The sequence below is a fragment of the Telmatherina bonti genome (genome assembly GCF_933228915.1).
Source record: "Telmatherina bonti genome assembly, chromosome: 11".
Classification (NCBI taxonomy): Eukaryota; Metazoa; Chordata; class Actinopteri; order Atheriniformes; family Telmatherinidae; genus Telmatherina; species Telmatherina bonti.
The window spans coordinates 36,173,060-36,192,778 of NC_136629.1; the positions used below are offsets into that span (position 1 = coordinate 36,173,060).

A 19,719-nucleotide genomic window follows, 5' to 3' on the forward strand; every position below is an offset into this window, starting at 1 on the left:
AGAACCAAATAAAAACTTCATATTCAAAACACCATAAAATGCTGCGTTTCAGTCTGATCGGGGGCGTGACGTTTCCTCTGATAAGACCGAAAGACTCGTACGTCTCAGTCGAGCTGAGAAGAAAACTGATTCTTGATGATTTGTTCGACACACGAAGAACACGCCGCATTAAACGTGACAAAACGCAACGTGGAGTCGTGAGAATCGCTCCTGTGATAATCAGCAGGTTAATGTTTGGCTCCGCGGGGTGACAAGTGTTTTTAGGCGTCAGCTGATCGTTGACGGTACTTCTGGGAGTCGAACTCGCACACATTCGCTCTCCTCCGGCCAGAAAGCACTCAGCCTCTTCGGCTTTGAACACAAGAGGGTGTTTATGTGAATCAGTGATCAAAGACGCCCTGCATCGCCATACGCACCGAGAGTTTAGCTTGTAGTGGCGGCCACACACACACACACACACACACACACACACACACACACACACACACACACACACACACACACACACACACACACACACACACACCTTCTACTTGACATTCAAAATCAATTAAACAGATGTTCAGACCGGCTGACTGCCTTGTTGACTCAATATTCACATCAGAAGCTTTAGACAGAAGCAGCCGTAACAACTCCCTTTCTCTCTCTCACACACACAGACACACACACACACACACACACACACACACACACACACACACACACACACACACACATACAGCTGCCTGAAAAGGTCACGGTCAATAGAAGGGACGTCCACATGCTATGCAGAGCATAGTGATGGCACACGAGTGTGTGTTTGTCGCGGCTTCAGACGGACTAATATGGACATGAGAGGGATAAACTACAGTCTTACATGAAGCGCTTCGACGGACTGATGTGTGTGAAGCGTCAGCCGGCCGACAACTCGGGTCAATCGGACATAATTGATTGGACGGAACCTTTGATGGTGCGTTGAGAAACAGAGGTGAAAAAGCAAGATGAAAAGAAAGAGAGATGGAACAGTGCGTTTTTACCTCCAGTCCCTCTGCAGGGCTGACGGGGGAGGTGGAGGAGGAAGAGGGTGAGGAGGACGAGGAGGAAGGGGAGGAAGGGACTCCTCTCGGACCGGCCTCCACAAACTTCTTCAGCTTCAGATCCACGTGCTTGCTGTTTGGACCTGAAGAGGACGAGACGACAGATTAAAACCTTTAGAAACAAAAGAGACGCGGCGCGGACCGACCAATGAGAAGCGAGCTCGGGTCAGACATCTGGACAGACGTTTGTACTCCAGAGTACTGCTGAGGTTGTGAGTGTACTTTACTAGGACCGTCACCATGGTAACCACAGGCCAAGACGGAGGCAGAAAGCACGTCTCCTTTTTTTTTTTTTTTTAAGTGTCTCTTTATCAAGACATTTTTTTTTTTGTATTTTACACTTTTAATGTCCTGATTTCTGCAACGATTTTTTTGTGCTTTTTCTCTCAACATAACAGGATCCGTCGGATCCGACTTCCTTCCTTCTTTTAATTCAATTCAATTCAACTTTATTTATATAGCGTCAAATCACGGCAATGCCATCTCAAGACGCTTTACAGACAGAGGGGAAAACATAATGAAGGCCAATTCATAACAGCCTATATAAGGAAACCAACAGATTGAGTTGAGTCCAACTCAATCTCCCATCCTGAGCAAGCACACTGGCAACAGTGGGAAGGAAAAAACTCCCTTTTAACAGGAAGGAAACCTCCGGCAGAACCCGGCTCAGGACAGGCAGCCATCTGCCTCTGCTGTGTGGGGGGGAAGAGGACAGAAAGACAACAGACAACAGGAACTGCTACTCCCGGCCAGGGAGACCTGCTGAGACAGGAGACATACATGTTAATAATGCAACACTGTTATGGGGGGGGGTAAAAGAAAGAGATAAAGAGAAAAAGAAAGAAGCTCAGTGTATCAGGAAATGTCCCTCAGCAGTCTAAACCTATAGCAGCATAACTAAGGGATGCTAACCATCCCTAGCTATAGGACTTATCAAAAAGATAAGTCTTCAGCCTAGTCTTAAAGGTGGGGAGGGTGTCTGCTTCCCTAACACTAACTGGGAGCTTATTCCATAAGAAAGGGGCCTGATAACCAAAGGCTCTGCCTCCTGCTCGACTCTTTGAGACTCTAGGAACCACAAGTAAGCCTGCAGTCTGCGAACGAAGTACTCTACTTGGTAAATTTACCACATCTATCCGTAGTTTCTTTCATTCCCCCCCTCCTCCATCCTTCCATCTCTTCCTCTGTGTGTCTGCCAGCAGCTGCATACAGCTCTATTTTCCAGGGACTGGTAACCACAGCTCCCCTGCCAGGCCAGACCACTGCACCGAAGAAGATGAAAGAACAGGAGGGCAACCGTTTCATGTGTCACCTCCCTGCGTGCCACGAACCAACACACACACACACACACACACACTGAGATGTATGTAAAAATAAAAAGCAGGTACGCTCACATGCAAAACATTCATGACGGAACTTCGACATTTCGGAGGGAAAACTCTGCGATATCAGAAGCTGCTGTGAAATATTCTCACAAACGTTCGATTTCTGTTTAGAGGTACGTAAAAATGAGCACCAAAAAAAACAAAAAAACAAAAAAACATACAAGACTACAAAAAAAAAGCCAGATAACGCAGTTCAAAGCTGAAAGAAGCATTTGTCTGTTTTCATGTTTGTTTCTTTAGGTCCCTGCCTGTACACATATCTCACATCAGCGGCAAATTCAACAAGTACACAGAATAAATTAATTACCAAAGTAATTATTTTACCTCTGAAGATTTGGCTGAATGTGTTACTGAAGATATTTGTTTTGTTTTTAGCGTCTGCAAAGAATTGTCAAGAGTTTATTAATTACTGTTGGAAAAAGTTTGTTGGGAAAGAATCCAGATAAAAACGTGGACGGCGTGGAGGAGGGAGGGAAGCGAGCGTCGCTGAAGAGATGAAGCGCGTGAACGTAGCTGAGAGACCGGGCTTGTCCAGAAGGGACGTGGAAGACCACAGAAGGAGAACAGAGGTCGTCAATACTGGATTCACTCCAGTTTAAATACTATTACGCATTTTATGGACTTTTTCAGTCTGTGTGGGGAGGAAGGGTGTGTGTTGCAGGAACAATTCCTTGTTTCATGAGTTTGTTAGAAGACGAACATGCAGACGCGTGATCCTGAATCAGATCTTGTGCCGTGCATTGATGGAGTCCAGAGTTAGCAGGTAAAACAGTCTGCTGCGCTGCTGCGTCTTCACACACCAAAGTCTTCCGCTTTCTGACTTCTTGTTCGACGTGAAGCTGAAGGTTTTACACTTCAAGCTTCGCAGACAGGAAATAAAACAACCAGCTGTTGAGGAAGGAGAGCGCAGCTGATCTGTTGTTTGGAGAAGTTTGGGTGCTTCAAGGTGAACGACTGGTTTGGAGCGCAGAACGAAGCTTCAGCATGCTGCGCTGTATTTTATACGGGTTTGTGTTGATGTGGAGAGAAGATGTGGCCAACTGTAAGGCTGTGGCGTGGGTCCTGTCTGCTCAGACCCGGATGGCCCCCCCAGTGACGGCCTGGGTGGTCGTGGGTGGGTGTAGCCCTTTGTGTCGATGCACCCTGAGGATATCGTTTCCTTATCTGGTGCACATGTACCCGGCCATTCGTCTTCTTTAACTGTTATAGGGGCGAATAGGGCACGGATGAGGGTGGTTGTGGGTGGGTGTAAGGGGACTGTATGTGTGTGTGTGTGTGTGTGTGTGTGTGTCTGTGTAAATTGTTTTATTATGTGAAGCACTTTGTATTGTTTTTTTTTTTTTAAGCACGAAAAGTGCTACAGAAAAAAAGTTTGATTTGATTTGATAAAGAGACAGAAGCTAATCAGGAACCCATCAAAGCTTCTTCCTCATTTCACAAGTTCACTTTCAGAGTTCATTCCCATCAGGACCATCCGCTAGACTCGGTCCGGTTGGGGACTCAGCTCGGTTGTAGGGGGGGGGTGTAACCATGCGGCCCAAGACCGTGTTCACGCTGCACTTTGGTCAAACCAGTCAAACCATTAGAATAATTTATCCCCATTCCCACCAGAGGTGGCGCTGCACTAGTATTTAGCAGAAGAGAGGACAAGACCGGCGTGAAGAAGAAAACTGTGTTTCCTCCACCTGCCAGTTAAACATGGAGACCAAACTATGGCTGTTTTGGGTTTTTATTGTGTCTTATGCAAGTATCCTGCAGAAATACGGCGGCTGTAGCTTAGAGGGAAGAGCCGTCGTCTTTCAACTGGAAAAGTTGGGAGATCAATTCCAGGCTTCCCCTGACTATGTGTCCTTGGGCAAGACACTGAACCCCAAGTTGCCTCCCGATGTGCTAAATATGTGCGTCGCTTTGGACAAAAGCGTCTACTAAATGACTGTATAATAGAATAGAAATACGCTGCAACAACGGACGGAGTATGAACAGATGAGGCAGAGGACCCTTAACGTCATCGCTATGTTTTTACCCACAATGCAATGCTACAACAAATACAACTTTTGTTTGTAATCCGCTTCTTGTATTTGGTCCACTTGAAACGGAGCAAGACCGAGTCCGTTTCTTTGGTCCGAATCAGAATTAGTTTGACGCATGAACAGCTCTCCAAACGAAGCGGACTTTCCGAGCAAAAGGATTCGGATCAAAAAGGCTGATGTAAACGTGTCCTTAGAGCCCCAAACAGCAAATAACTGCTTAAAATATATTTAGTGTTTTTGTCTTTTTACTTTATTTCACTGCAAATGAAACAAACAAAAAAGAAAAAATCACTTTAAATATAGGAACGACTAAAGAGAAGTGACGTAATGACGGAGGGACGGTGTGTTTAACTTTAACGTGTTGACATGCGGGTCAGTTCGCTCATGATCGGATTCAACGAGTTGGGTTTGGTCGTCGCTATAGATCCAGGTCGGTATAAATGGACTCATGAGGGATTCTGGTCTTGGGGTTTCTAATTTTACTACTCTTGAACTGGAACAGTCAAACATGCGACGACTCTGGTCTTGTTCTGGAAAACATCCAGGTTTTCCGACATTCTTAGTTATGATCATGCACGAGTGACGGATGAATAAACGAGTCGTCAATTCCTTCTTAACGCTCAGAAAGTGATTGAACCGGCAATTTTTTCCCTGTTTGTATTGAAACAGAGTGTAATACAGTGTTTGTACGCACATCGACAGCCAGCGTGAGTCGGACAACTTTACTGAAACAGATAATATAGTTTGGTATCCGAATGAACCGAGTCTTTGCTTGCTGATGATGCAAAAGGTCATGAAGAGGAACCGCTAATTTTCAGGTTGGGTCTAAACCATAGACTGTATATAAAGAGATAGGCTTAGCCTCCGTGACGTCACCCATAGGTTTCTGAAGAGCTGAATTTAAGCTCGGTGGGCGGTTCCTACCTTCGCCATCTTGGCAGGGGCATGCGTGTCGTCTCACCCGAAAAATACAATTATGGGCAAAGAGCTAAGAGGGGGGCTGTGAGCGTCATGGCGGATGATTGACATCGAGCGAACTCTGAGCTTTCTGTAGCTAAGAGCTAACCGAGCTAACCCGGTGATAACAGGAGCTAACCAGCTAACGGAGGTAAGCGGGCTAAAGCTAAGTCAAGTTGTTAACCGCGGTTGTTCTACGTTCTTCTTACTTGAAGCGGGAGATTGGGTACCTGTCAATCAAAAGGACACGCCCCTAAATATGCCGAACTGTAAACAAGTTTATTTCTGCTGTAAACATGTTTATTTCTGCTGTAAACATGTTTATTTCTGCTGTGAATTTGGTCTTTTTAACATGGGAGTCTATGGAGATTAGCTCTGTTTTGCAGCCCCTAGTGGATGAGGGGGGGACTGGAGTTTTAAGAACTTCTGCATAGGCTTCACTTTTAACCTTCGCAGGTTACCGCTTGCTCTAAGCATCCCGTCTGATAAGCAGCACAGTTTCCTGCTGCTGCTAATTATGAATCTGTGTCATTCATATTTGTGAGGCCACGGAGACAGAACCTGAGAAACAACAAGTAAATATTAGTAAACATGAAGAGAAACACACGAACGACGCAACAGGAAGTAGTTAGCAGACTCATGCAGCACCACAACAGCCAGTGAGTTTACCCAGAGAGGTTAGCTCAGAGTCGGGGTTAGTAAGCTCCAGGTGTCCCCGTGTGCTGGACGTGGTTGGAAGGGCCACCAGCGGCGGCGAGTTAGTAACCAGCAGAGGTGCAGAAGCAGCAGCGACGACGGAATCGTCCTCGTCAATGCCACCACCCGATCGCAGCTGCTGTTCCTCGGCCATACCCTCTTCCTCATCCCTTTCGCCATCAACATCGTCTTCGTCATGACTTCTCACCTTGTCCAAATCATCTGTGGGTGGAAGGTTAGGAGGGAGGGAACGACAGATGAAACAGAGTGGGAAAGAGACTCGAAGTGAACAGAACAGAAGAAGAAAGGAATGTAAAGAGCCAAAATGCAGAATGACAGAAGAGCAGAGACTCCGTTTGGTTAGTTAGTATAAACACAGCAGTCTGAGGAGTGCTAAACAAATTATCCCTTTCTTAAACATCTCAAGTCCACCATTAACACGCCCTCCACCCTCTGTCTACATCTTCCCCTCAGTAAACATGGAGGCAGCAGAGTTGTTGACCTGCTCCTTTAGACCAGTGTTTTTCCACCACTGTGCCGCGGCACACTAGAGATGATCAGGTTTTTAGTTTTAGTTTATTAAGGATCCCCATTATCTGTAGTAAGCTACAGCTATTCTTCCTGGGGTCCGGCACAATCATAATATCAAAAACTTGTGAAAAGTTACACAAAACTTCAGTTCAATCCTGGAAGACAAGCTATTTACATATTCAAGTCTATCTCTTTACATCCATTTTTACATAAGTAAATGTTTGCATGTAATGTCCATTCATGTTACATCCTATCATGTAAACTATTCATTCACAAAAATACACTTATTTATAATTAAATATCAACCTATATATTTGATTATCTATAATACAAATCTTCTAATACACCTCTATCCACATTATCAATGAGTTTACTCCATTACACATTTATTCGTATTTATTATACTTTTATCACCAAACCCTTATAATAATGTTTCATATAGATACCTGTACTTTAGAAAAATAGTCTTTTAATAATATTTTAAAGTTTTTAAGGTCAGTGGTTAATTTAATGTTCTTCATGTTTTCATGCCTCTATACATCACACCTCTTTTTATGGCATCTGATTTCGCTTGAGGCAAGCTAAAATTTCCATCTTTTGCATGTCTTGTGGTATATTCGTGATTTCCAGCACTAAAAGTAAGGTTATTAAAAAAAATAACAGGTAGTTTTAATACAGATATATTTCTAATTACAACTGTCAGTGAGTATAAGAGTTTGTCTTTGACCAACAACAGGTTAAGTTTCTTACACATTGTCATTATATTTGTCCTGAAATCACACTCCAGTACCGTTCGGGAAGCTTTATTTTCTACATATTGTAGTCTATCTAACAGATATCTTTTGGCATTTGACCAAACGACTGGACAGTAATCTTGTTGAGATAAAATCAGTGATTGAATTATAGTTTTGAGGATGTTTTGCGTCATAAAAGTTGCCTGTCTTCTCATAATTGAGATACCCCTACCCATTTTAGCAATCATATTATTTATGTGTTTTCTCCATGATAATTTGTTATAAACTGTTGCTCCCAGAAGTTTGGTCTCATGCACATTGTTTATGGGAGAATTGTCGATATTAATGTTTAATACAGGATTGCTTTTTAACCTATGCATTGACCCCACAATCAGGTGTGCCTTGAGAAATGACCTAGTTTCACCTAATTGGTCTAAAAAGCAGCTCTGTGTTCATCCAAACAGGCCCCAGTGACAGATAATAAAAATCCTTCTTCTTGTGTTTATCTGACTTCTATTCAAGAGGCTTTGATGAGATGGACTTTATATTAAAATACTGTTTGGTTTATTGTCAATGAGTTACAAAACAATGCCAAAGTATGGTCTTAAAGGAACAAAACCAGCAGTGTGGAATTCAGCTCTTATGTTTATAATACTAACACACATAAAAAAATTCTCTTCTGACACTAATACAATATTTTTTATGAAATATAAAAAAAAAAAAAACGGTTGGTCTGCTAAATATTTACAATGTGTTCAATATAGTCGTACTGAATGTATTGGTTGCACCTCACGTTTAAAATCCATTATTTTTATTTGTTACTTTAATTTTTATTTAAGTGATGGACTTTATATTAATAATATGGATTTTTTTTTCTATAAACATTTTGGTTTGTGGTGGGCCTTGGCTCAAAACTCTCCTTTAGAGCTACATGTCATCATCATTCAGACTCATGGGAACTTTAGAAACTTTTATAAATCCCTGAAACAGTAAGAAATAAAAACCCAGATGAATTAACGGCATCAGAACCCAGCCGTGTTGCAAGGCCTGCGTGGGGTTTATGGTGGAAGTGAAAATGAGACCTCTGCTTAATTTTCCCCTCTTTCTGTTGCCTGCCTTTCTTGTTCCAGATAAAAGAGCGAAAGCAAACAAAACCCTCAAAAACATGAAAGCACATATTCCATTAAGTCTCCTGGGGGGTTCCACAGAAACAATAGTGTCTCCACATTAGGAACAAAACAAAAAAAAGCATGTTAGAAGCAACTCAAATGGAGACCTGGGCAGCTCTAGCTGCATGGATAACCCACCACGGATTAAAACAAAACAATCAGTAAACGGTGTCAGAGATTGCATGCTCCCTCCTCTGCTATTTATTACTTAGCGGGGAGAGAAAACAAGAACAAAGAGGGAAGGAGAGAGAGAAAAATAACAGTATTGCCTGATATTTCTTTTCTAATTTGCTAGCTGCGATGTGGAGCGTGCTAGCAAGTGCCGTTCCTGCGTGGCTGGCTGAGGCCTAATTAACGGGGAGGCCATGGTGATGGAGTTTGGAAAGTTTCTTTGCGGGCAGACACTTGGAGGGGGCAGGCCGAGCTGCATTTAAAGGACTGTGAATGGTGCTGAGGGGAGAGCAGGAGAAAATGGAGTGAGTGGGGGCTAGGATTAGCCGTTCTGCTCGGCAGGCCTTGTGTATCACAGCCCACAGCATTTCTCTCTCCTCCTCACCTCCTCCTCCCTCCTTCTCTTCTTTCCTCCGACTCCATTTTTAATGAGATCAACAATTAGTCCAATTCAGAGAAGCAGAAAGAGCAAAGAAATCAAGTGCTGTCCTCCCTCGTCCGGCCGTTTCACCCAACAAGCCGCGTTTTTGGTTCCTTACATTTCAGATCACCTCGTCTATAAAATTAGTCCTTCTCTCCTGCTTTTCGGTCCTTCCTTACCTGCCTACGCCCCCCCCCGCTTCATTGGCATGCAGACCCTCAAAAGAAAACTAAAAGAGGGGTGTAATGTAGAGAAATCTGAAACAAATGATGGTAAGCTCTAATAATGGTCATTAAGATAATAACCCCAATTTCCAGGAAATGGAAAGCAGTGGGAAATGCATGGGGGGGGGTTGTTGTTACTGCTGCAAGATGTTATTAGAAGTGTTGGGCATTTCCAGCATAATTTGGCTGCACGATGTGCTGCGTTGATTAACAATTACTGAGTGAAGGAGACGGAGGAGAGTGGCGGGGTAAACCGCCTCTCTGGATGTAAGGTTGCTGCTTTTTAGACCCGCGGCTGTTGTCAAATGACATTTTGTTTTTCTCTGAGGATTAGGCAGAACCCCTTTAGAGAGTATAATGGAAATGTGTGTGTGTGTGTGTGTGTGTGTGGATGGGGAAAGTGTATGTTAAAAGTACGCTACTGTGACTTTCCCTTTGTACTACAGCTAATAAGCATTTTAATGAAACTTCTGATGGTTTAATGTGTATAAATAAAGTTTAAATGCTCGTAAAGTTTGCCCCGACCTCCAGAGAGTCCAGCCTTGCAGCCTTTGCTTCTGTCAGAACCGGTCGCATCCAGCAGGCTCATGTCGGACATCTTGACTCCGGACCGAGCCTCAGCTATCAGCTGCCTGGCTCGCTCTCTCAGCTGTCGCCGCCGCTCTGCGTCGCGCTCCTGCACACAAGAACAAGAGATGATCAGGGAAAAGTTCCTCAGCCCATCGCAGCTGATTAAGGTGACTTAAATTATTTTAGATGATTCAGCGTCGAGCAGCTGCTTCAAACCGAGACAGGTGGGATATTTCTTCACCGTTTCATGAAGCGACACAGCTGAGGTTCATTCCGTACGTTTCCATGGGAGTTTTAATTCCTGTTTCATTCCAAATAAAAGTTATTTCCGCTTTAAACTGATGAAAAACGACCATGTAAACGCTTAATTCCTAATACTAATTTCTATTCGGGATTAAACCTAACTCCGATGTAAGAGTCTGGTTTATTCAAATTTTAATTCCCGAACTATTTAATTCCTCTGTCATGTAAACCTTCATTCCGCTCTAAGTTAATCTGGTCGTTCTGAGCATGCTCGTTACCTTGTCCTGTCCCGATGACGCGCGTTGTTTTACCTCCCGTGTTCGGTGGTCTGTCTTTCTTCTCCTTCTCAGTTGCTGCAGAAAGTGAAGTAGTATGCTGGTGTTGAGCTGCTACTTCACATTTATAATAAAAATAGTGGTGAAACTGGAACTTATTATGTAGTTTTTACAAGTTACGACTGAAAAGACGAGAAGCAGGGAGCCAACTTTGTTTATTTCCGGTAGACGTCATACGTCACGTGCTCCCTCTGTCCAATCAGAACCCTTCCCAACCCGCCGCTCTAAAGAGGAATTAAATGAGGACGTGTTTCATGTAAACCTTCATTCAGAATTATTAGTTTCATGTAAACTCGTTGGAGAATACATTGATTCTGCATTATTAATTCCTAATTAAAAAAAACACCATGTAACCGTAGCCATTTTAGTGGGATCTTTTTGACGTCCCAGTGGTGATTTATTGTCTATCACAACAAGTATTTTTGTGAGCGTTATGCTTTAATGTGGGAGTTTCCAGCTCTGGTCCTCGAGCGCCACAATCCTGCAGGTTTTCCACGTGTTCCTGCTCAAATTAATGAGACGTTGTGCAGAATTTAAAAGACTGTTGGATCAATTTAATCTGAGTCAGGCGTGTTGGAGCAGGAAAGGTGGAAATCCTGCAGAACAGCAGCCGTTGAGGAGCGACTTTGAAGACCACTGACTTGATGCGACTGCAGTCAGACTCTACGGTCCTGAAGGGAGACGCGTGCACAGAGGAGGCCACGCCGTCACACGCAGCAGGCTGCGTTTGTGGAGGTAAATATGGATCCAACACACGTCAGCCTGTTCTGAAGTCGTCAAACTTACGATATAATATTGTTTCATCTGTTGTTTACACCGCAATCCGCCTCGTCCATCTCTGAATTGTGATGTCTGTCGTAATCCAGTGATGTTAGGGTACTCGGGTAATTTGCACCTTTAGTTACTGAAGTGTGTTGATTATGAATCAAAAATATGTTTGAATCGAGAATCGATTCTGAATCAAATCGTCACCCCAAAAATCGGAATCGAATTGAATTGTGAGTTGTTAGATTTACATCCCTGGAATCCACTTCATATTCTTATTTATGCAGTTTATTAACATGTATCGGTCCAGAGTCCCCAATCGGACCGAGTCTGACGGACTACCCTGACATTAAATCACCCTGAGCCTGAAGGAATGTATTAAACCCATGTCTGACGTCTTGATAAGTCCATCCAGACGTCAATCCTGCAAACTGATGAGAGTCCTGAGTGTGTTGGATCCAAAACCTGATCATACTGAATGATGGCAAATCGTGTATGAGGACTTACAGAAAGAGCGGGCATTATGTCACTTTCCCATCATCTGGAATTACTTTGTTTACAAAAGCTAAAAACCAAACAGATATGCAACTTTTTTATGTCTGAACAGTTTTTCTGTATTACTGAATAACTTAAAGCTTGCTTCAAAAGAACGGCTAAATAATGACCAAAAGAATCTATATTAATTCACCAAAAGAATTAATTTCACAATAGTAAAATGTCTAGAAAGCTACAGATTTCATGAAGATCCAGTGGGACAAAAACTCTCAGAATTAAGAATTGATTAAGTTTAACGTAAACATAAATGTTTTTTATTTAGAGGTTTGTGTCAAAACTTTTACATAACGTTTATTTAAAGACGACACAATGCGGTCAGATAACACGCTGTCATCTTCACATGACGCATCCCCTCCTGCAGATTAGGTGGTAAAAAAGTTTTGTTATCAAAATGCATGTAAACATCTCGCTGCATTATGGTGTTCAGCGCACACACACACACACACACACACACACACACACACACACCTCATCGTGGCACCAGACAGATACAGTATTGAGCTGTCACCATCAGAGAAGTGGCAGAAATGCCATTTTCAGGTCGATCCAATCTGATCTTTCTGATACGACAGGCCACCACACACACACACACACACACACACACACACACACACACACACACACACACACACACACACACACACACACACAGCAAGCGTTAAAACCTCGATGATGTCTATTGCCAGCCACTTAACCGATGATGACCACAACAAACACGCCGCCTACATACAGTAACCAGGAAGGCGTAAACAAACATCTAGGAGACTGAAATGAAGTTTGATGAAAAGATCAGAAGAATAAAGACGCTCCGAATGCAGATGGAGCAAAGTTATCTTAACACTTTGTTTCTCTGCATTTTCAACGTAAAATAAATAAATAAGAGACTTCAGTCAAAACAACAAACATTTCCAGAAGCTGCAGGTCTTCTCCCAGACGTTCAGCGCCTCATCCGACCCAGGGGAGAGCGCCGCGCTGCATTTCTCCGTCACCGTTTCCCTCCCTGTGGTTTCCTGTTAATCAGGCTTCTCCATATTGAGGCGGAGGTTTTAGGGCTGGCCTATTCAAGCCCATTTATCCATTAACAAAACAAGCAGCGCCCGCTAATGAGCTACATCTCTCCATTTCCATGTCAATTGTTTGTTTGTAGCCATTGTTTGGCCGGGACAATGGGATTGTATTGTAAATGACAGCAACCTAATGCACTCTGTTAGAGTGTGTGTGTGTGTGAGAGAGCCTAGGGGGATGCCCACAGGGAGAGGGGAATACACCTTAGAGAGAGATTGATAAAAAGAGACAGTTGGAGGGAAATAAAGAGACAAAGTGAGGATAGAAGTACTGAACTTTCACAATACTTCTTTCTTTACGAAGGTATGTAAGGTGTCAGACAATAAATAGGAGAACTTGAAGTAATTTGACAAAAAAAAAAAGAGGATTGATTTGTTTTGCACGTTTTCTAAATAACTTGTTAAAGTCACGTAACTTCTTGCGTATAATTTGTGTTTAAATTTGTTGTGTTTTTATTTGTTGATTATAATGTGTTGTTTTATGTTTTTTGACCTCCTCGAAAAACGAGATGGTACATCCATTCCATAAAATAAACTTCAAATAAAACTTCAGTAACACTTGAGAGTTTCTGAGATCTCAGGATGAGACATTTTACACGATAAAATGCACGTAAATGATTTAAAATTTCAGCAGAAAATCAGTTTGGGTTCACATTTATGAGGACATTAAGATTATTATTAAAAAGAAACAGCAACTTTTTCCATTTTAAACCCTTAAAAGAAACTTTTAGAGCTAAAATATTTACATTTATGCACGTTAATAAGATTTATATGCCTGCTAGGCAATGAGGTACACATGTGCCAGTATTAGAGAGAAGGAGTTTGTGGAATTACTGGTATGTGAGTCACTCAGAAAGTTAACAGTGTGTTGCCCTGTGAGATGTTGCTTTGCACAGGTTGAATGCTGATTGGTTAAAGTTAGCCTGAGCCTGCAGGGGGGCGAATGGAGACCCATTTTCATTGCAAGAAGCTGGAAAAATCATAGGAAAACAGAGAAGAAATACATCCTTGACAATCTGGCTTGGTTTCCACACCAGAAGAACGCTAAAGGAACACCATGATGACACAACCTGCAGCAGTTTTAACCTCAAACTTCTTACAAGATGCAGGAAATGGAGACGTAGACATGAATTTGGGAAACATCAACACAGAGCAGCTGCAGACATTGTTTAAACCCCAACACAGTGATGCAGACTCATTATCTGATGGTGTTTATCCAGTAGTTCTCTTTAAAACTCAGCTAACCTGCTAAAAGGAGGCTGTTTAGTGCTTCTAATGGCACCAGTTATCATCCTACATGTGTGCAAATCCCAGCTGTGTTACTGGACACTGCAGTCAACCACAGATATTCACAGATCTCAGTGTATGGGTGACACAGAGCATGTCCTGTTTTCCTCCTTTAGGAATCCTGCAGGAATTATCTGCAGAGTGGGAAGAGGATTTGCTTGTGAACGAATCCAAACATGTTCGTATTAAAACCCAAACGCGTAATTAGATCTTGTGTCTTGTATGAAATCAAAAGGTTGTGAAATTTCTCTTCACAGACAAATTCACACAAAGCTTCGACACATGAACATAAAGACAGAGTACCTTTCACTTTACTTTATTCCAATATTCCCTTCCCACCTTACTTACTTACTTCCTTGTTATTCAATGTTTAATAATAAGGCCTCTGCCTGCTTTTATAATGCAATATGATAAGCTGTAATGTTATTGATGGCCTTCTGGCGGTGGACTGGTTCCGATATCCAATCTTGCCACTACAGATACACACACGACCACCAGTTTGATGTATGATGTATCCGTATTCATAAACATAAAGCTCAGGCACAATCCAAAACATCCTACTTCATTATTGTTGTTAGCCATTTTGGGGACAGGAAATGGAAAATTGACTGTGTCTAACCAGAGGCTAGGATTAACGCTATAGAAAAAGGCATCTGACTCGCACCTTGCTCCGTCAGCTACAGAGCAACCATTTGAAACTAGTATATGTGTTTTGCTGAGAGGCTTTTTATTAAGTTTAGGACAATTTGAGGCACAGTGTAGTCTTTCTTTGTGGCTAATTTCCCAGGAGTCCAAGTGTGGTTTGCAACTAAGATGATTGAACAGACAATCTGAGGTTTTCATAACCAAAGTTCACGAGCACACATGTAGCCTTCAAAGCGGCACGTATTGATATAAAAGTGAGTTAAAAATGACAGAAAAGATGCTAATCCTGGCATCTACTCCCTACCAGGTGGCAGCCAGAAAGGTGTTTATGCCATCAGAAGCTTTAAATACTGTAGTTGTGGATTAAAGGAAATTTCCATATGTAATTTTTGAGTACTCTAAAATTTCTGCTCATTGTCGGACCTACTGAGGCCCGCGCTTGTCAATCAAGTGCTGCCAACTTTATCATTCCAATTAAAAGCCACTGTTCTGTAGAAACACGATATGCCACCAGTTTTTTCTTCTGAAGGGAAACCGGTTGACCAGGTGGAGACTAAATGCCACCTAGTGGACATAACGGCGAGGACGAGGTGGTGATTACGCTTTCCGTTTCCAACTTGGAAAGCGGCAACAGATACAAACACACGCGGCGCTTAAATTTGGCAGGACAACAACGGCACATCCAACAGCCACGGGGATGCAAACAGACAGAAAAACCCACCTAGAACACAAACCCAACCAGCCACGTCATTACATGATCAAAGCCAGGATGAAAACAGGAGCAGAAAAAAGCGTGTCAGCTGGTGGTCAGCTTCAAGAATGAAGACTCAGGAGGAGAAGAGACTTTTTATTTTTAAACGGTGACAAGAAGAACAATCGTCTGCTGTGTCTTCAGCTGACTGCTGGGAAGGTCCAGGGGAAGAGAAGGCGAAACGCTTGAGTGCAAGGCTAAGACAGAAGCTTCCTCTGTGGGCTGTTGGATGAGGACCCCCCTCTCCGCTCTGGAAGCTCCTTGTGAGCAGGTTGTCGCCTTGGTTGCTCTTTTCTGGGCAAGTAGAAAGAGGGTGGGAGGGCACGCACCACTGGTCATGTACAGAGACCTGGCGTGGGCACGGAGTGATGCTACGCACACACACACACAGAGGTGCACACACAATCGCTATCTAAAAGGGTTTGCCAACCTCCCAGATAGCCAGCCAGTCTGGCAGCCAGTCATGCAGTTCCAGACATTTGTCATGACAGGCTAATTCACAGTCAAGAGGTGCTTTAGGTCTCTATCTTGTCCAGGCACACACAAGCAAAAGAGCTGCAGAACACACACACCAAACCAGTCGCACAGCTGTGTAATTACACACTCGTCAACAATGTTTGGAACGATGGCCTGGAGTTGATGCAGATGCAGGTGGAGGCCAGTCAGGGGTTCAACTCAAAGCTATCCTGTAATAAGCGACTGAAAAGCTAAATATCATCAGTAGATTTAAAATCTTGCACGTTTTCAGTCCACACACTGCTTCTGCTGCTCTTCTTACTGCAGTACATTCTTAGAAATAAAGTATAAAGAGCTAATTTTGATCGTAAATACATTGATCAGTAAGTTACAACCTGTGTGTGGCATGAAGCGGTGGGATTTATGGCAGGTATGGCCCCCCAAAAACCCCGCAGATGCGTTACTTTGGCTCTGTTATGCAGGACAAGGCAGCTGCGTGAGCATCCTCAAGAACATGACATATCGGAAATTAAGAAATCTATTAATTTTTTCCCTTCAAATTTAGGTTGAAGATGGTGAGACATAGAAAAAGGGGAGTGATGGAGAGGAGGGGTGGAGCGGCGAAGGGGGAGAGGGAGACAGAGAGGGGAGCTTATCGGCTGCCTCCAGACGGAGTGCGCGGATCAATGGGCATGCGAGGCCCACAGCGATCAATGCATTTGATAAAGAATTAAAGAAGAGCCACTGTACATGGCTATCAAAGAACCGGGACACGGCCTAATTATGATTCGACGGGTGCGTGCTCATGATAGGGGTCTGTGTGTGCGCGGATGTGTGTGCTGTATGTACAGAAATATGAATCTGGGAGGCGTCGGGGTGGACGTACGACTTACGTACCTGTGTGTTGGTGTACATGGAAAGGTCCAGAAGTGGTGTGTCAGCGTATGTGTGAGGGCTGAATTCGCTTCAGTTTCAGCTTCAAATGAATATACTTCAAATAAATTTTATTTACAATTTATTAGGGGTGGAAAAATCGAATAAAAAAATCGAACATCTGGATTTTTTTGCTACACAATTTTAAAATTGATTTTTTTTTGTTAAAAAAAATCTATGTTTTTTTTTAAATAAATAAAAATAATCCATTATAACATTTTTGTCATTTTTATTGTTTTCATTGATCTTTTAGCTTGTCTTCTTGGGCGTTATAGCAGCAGAATGATGGTCTGGCTACTGGATTGTTTTCTCCTCATTGAAATCAAGGGAAATTAGTAAAAAAAAAAAGAAAAAGTTTTATACATTTATTTTGTTTTTAAATCAATAAAAATCATCAATATCAAAGAACTGAAAATCGAATCGAATTGGGACAAAAGCATATCGTCACACCTCTACAATTTATGACAATTTTATAATAATATTTTAACGAGTAATTTTTATTATGTGCTCTTCAAACATTATATTTATTCACTTTTGTGTGTGTATTTATATATTTCCATCTTTAAATGATGCTTGTGAAGCTGCCAGCAGCATGATGGGCATTAACACGCTAAAGACATAAAATAAAGCCTGTTTGTAATAAATGCTACACGTATGAAACAGATAAAAGAATAAAGCCATGCAGTGTTTTTTAACGTCTACATTTGTGTGTGACATGTTAAGTTTATCACACATGGAGTGTGTGTGTTGCTTCCTAACAAATGGCACTTTTACAGCAAGACAGGTCAAACAGGTAGAGTGGAACACACACACACACACACACACACACACACACACACACAAGCACACAAAAGTCAGAGGAGCTCGTCAGTCTGACAGACGAGTAAGATGGGAAAGTTCTGCCCTTTAAACAGATGGGATAATTACTGGGGAGAGGGACAGAAAGAGCTGAAGGGAGGAAGAGGAGGAGAGGGAAAGAAAGAGATTGAGAACATGAGCTGACCTCATGTCCGCCCCTTTTTACAGAAAATAAAACTCCGTTCAGCAGTAATGGACTTCTTTAGTACCATCATTTTTCCCTCTCCTGCCTCTCTGCTTCCCAGGAAATGATCAGATAAAGTTATGGATTGCAGATATAACAGTATTGATACCGTCACGTGAAATAGAAAGATCCCTTTTAGATAAAAGAACATTATAAGAAGATAATCAAGTCTTTTCCGGGTCTTAAAGCTGGGGTAGGGAGCTAGCAATATGTGAAAGTGGCTCCTCCCCTATCTTGGCCCCTCCCTCTGCTTTGGCCCCTCCCCCTCTGGTTCTGATCCTTGGGTGATCCGAGGCTGTTTTATTCGCAGCTTTTTCCACCAACAATTTTCTCTTTCTCTGCTGTTTAGCGGGAAGAGGCAAATAAACCGAGCCGGGTCGGGAAATCCTTCCTGCATTTTCTCAGCCATGTTTGCCTTCCGAGTTTCTTCTTCACTACTTTGTATTTTCATCCTAACACGCTGTTTATATGCAGGGTGTGGCTATCAGGTATGTGCTGCTGGAGGGGGAGGAGGGGAGCCGGGAGAAAAAGCTTACGAAATATAAGAAATGAACAACTCTATTTCAGTCCGAACTTTTGGATTGGTCAGAGTTTTTACAGATTTTTAACTATATTTCATGATTACAGAATGTATAGATTACTATCAGGACGAGGTGTAAAAAAAATGTATCTGAGCTACATTACCTACCCCAGCTGTAGATAATCAGATGAATATACGACATAATTACACCGTCATTGTTTATTGAAGAAAAACCAACATTAGTTTATAAAAAAAACCTACATAAAATCTTTCATTCAACCAGAAAAACGTCAATATAAATTTGGTATGAGACATTTTCAGTCCCATGTTGTTGTGGAGGACTTCTCTGGCCCACTCGGTACCACTTTGTTGTTTGAAGTCATTTGTCAACGTAGAGCTTGAGGCTCCTCCACAGCGTTCAGGCTGAGGAGTAGACCAGGACCACTTGGTTCCGTCAAACGACGGTCGAAAGTTTTCAGTCTTTCTCCGACACACCGACTCACATTCATGAGTCGCTGTGCCAAACTTCACAGGCGTTTAATTTGAGCCAAGTTACTCCTCTGTCTTTAAAGAAAAGAGTAGCCTTCTCTTGACAACCCTTCCAAACAACTCCTCTTTCATCAGCCTTTCTGCCATAAACTAAATCTTGTCCTTGCCAAATGAGACTCGTCCAGTCCGAGATGTTGTTTTTGGTTTGTTAGAAAACAACCTGATGGGTTTAAAGGCCCATTTCTACTCCCTTAAGTCCATTTCAAACATTGTCATATGTCACTACTTTCACACTCTCATGGTAATGAACTCAGTTGAGTAGGCAGTGTTGGGTTCAGAGTCCACATCAGCTGTAATGAACTGCTATAAAGTTGTTAACAACTATGCAAAACACCAGTGGAAGCATAAAACCACAAAGTTTGTTGCTGTTGTTAACTTTTTCTGCATCTTCTTTCGGTACTTTTTAATCCAGTAGTTTCTGGGTCGTCGTCTTCTTCTCTGGTTCGTTCCTTTAACCGCTTGTGTGTCGGCTACTCAACACTGCCCCTGTGATTTCTGCTGGTATTGCGCCAGGTGACAGATAGGTAAGCCCCTTAAAAAACGGACCAAACAATGCACGTATCCGATGCAGGAGACAGACAAAACTGTCTTCTGCATTGAGTATTAATCA

At 42.5% G+C, this 19,719-nt stretch overlaps 1 protein-coding gene across 1 annotated transcript in view; it reads right to left on the bottom strand.

Moving 5' to 3' along the window:
- The window catches only part of ehbp1 (EH domain binding protein 1), a 201,048-nt gene that overhangs the window by 57,188 nt on the left and 124,141 nt on the right, over positions 1-19,719 (bottom strand). The window contains exons 16-17 of the mRNA XM_079249296.1: positions 9,920-10,070; positions 1,017-1,159 (exon numbers count right to left, since the gene is read on the bottom strand). Coding sequence (XP_079105422.1) covers positions 1,017-1,159; positions 9,920-10,070 — 294 coding nt within the window. The remainder of the gene's footprint in view (positions 1-1,016; positions 1,160-9,919; positions 10,071-19,719) is intronic.